The sequence below is a fragment of the Mesitornis unicolor genome, unplaced genomic scaffold, assembly GCF_000695765.1.
Source record: "Mesitornis unicolor isolate BGI_N332 unplaced genomic scaffold, ASM69576v1 scaffold39884, whole genome shotgun sequence".
Taxonomy (NCBI): Eukaryota; Metazoa; Chordata; class Aves; order Mesitornithiformes; family Mesitornithidae; genus Mesitornis; species Mesitornis unicolor.
In genome coordinates, this window is record NW_010182809.1 from 453 (window position 1) to 1,401 (window position 949).

The following is a 949-nucleotide window of genomic DNA, read 5'->3' on the forward strand; positions in this document are numbered from 1 at the left end:
AGTGGAAGGAGCGGCACATCTACTTCACGGTGGTGATGGACGACAGCCACGAGATCGACTTCCGCTGTGCCCAGGAGGACCCGGGCTGGAACGCCGCCACCACCATGGGCCTCGTCCGCTTCAAGAACCAGCAGGCCATTCAGGTCGTCCGTGCACGGCACAGCTGCCGAGCAGGTACCAGACTCCCCTCTGTGCCATGGGTCGGGGTGTGGGACCACTGCAGGATGAGGGCCCTGGCCACTGTGTCCCATCCCTGGGCAGTTTGGCTTCCTCATGGGAATTGCAGAAGGGGGTTCCATGTGTGGGGATGGGTCTGCAGAGCGGTGGTCCTGTGTCCCACTGCAATCTGCCCTCCGCATACCCCCTGGGTTTCACCTCCCCTCATCCCTGGAGAGTGACTTTCTAACACCCTCCCTCCATGTGGGGTGGTCCCTGGGGATGTGGAGGTCTCTGCCGTCTTGCACGTGGGATGGCTTTGCTCCCCCGCTTCCCTCGGGGACGGGTCCTGCCCCATGTCCCATGCTGGCTGGGGAGGTAACAAGTGCCTTCTCTCTGCAGTGGTGCAGTTGGACACAGACTCGGTGGGACAGCCCATGGACACTCAGCATGCGAAGAGCAGGATGGAGATGGCCCTCGGCTCAGTGGGCGGTGGGGAGAACGGGATCCCGGCGGGCAAGTGAGGCCACTGCTGTCGGCAGCCTAGGGACAGGGATGGTGGCCCTGGGGAGGCCAGTGCGGGCACTGCCTCCCCCCATCCCGGGGCAGGACAGAGGCACTGGAGGAGCCAGGCTGGCACAGCCACAGGGGTCAAGCCACATCCCCTTGGCACAATGGGACAAAGGACATGGTCAGGGCCACCACATGGGGCTCTGGACATGGCAGGAGGTGACATCCCTGCCCGAGGGCCCACCATCCTTCAGCCAACATGGCCAGGACCTTGGTGGGGTGG

The 949-nt window shown here is 64.3% G+C and overlaps 1 protein-coding gene across 1 annotated transcript; it reads left to right on the plus strand.

Annotated features, from left to right (window-relative positions):
- Window positions 1-2: 2 nt before the first annotated feature.
- Window positions 3-676, plus strand: LOC104540169 (pleckstrin homology-like domain family A member 3; the record flags this gene model as incomplete). The annotated part of the gene is made up of 2 exons (XM_010183906.1): window positions 3-174; window positions 559-676. Coding segments are annotated over 2 exons (290 nt in total), but the record flags the coding sequence as incomplete, so codon positions are not given.
- Between the last annotated feature and the right edge of the window lie 273 nt (window positions 677-949).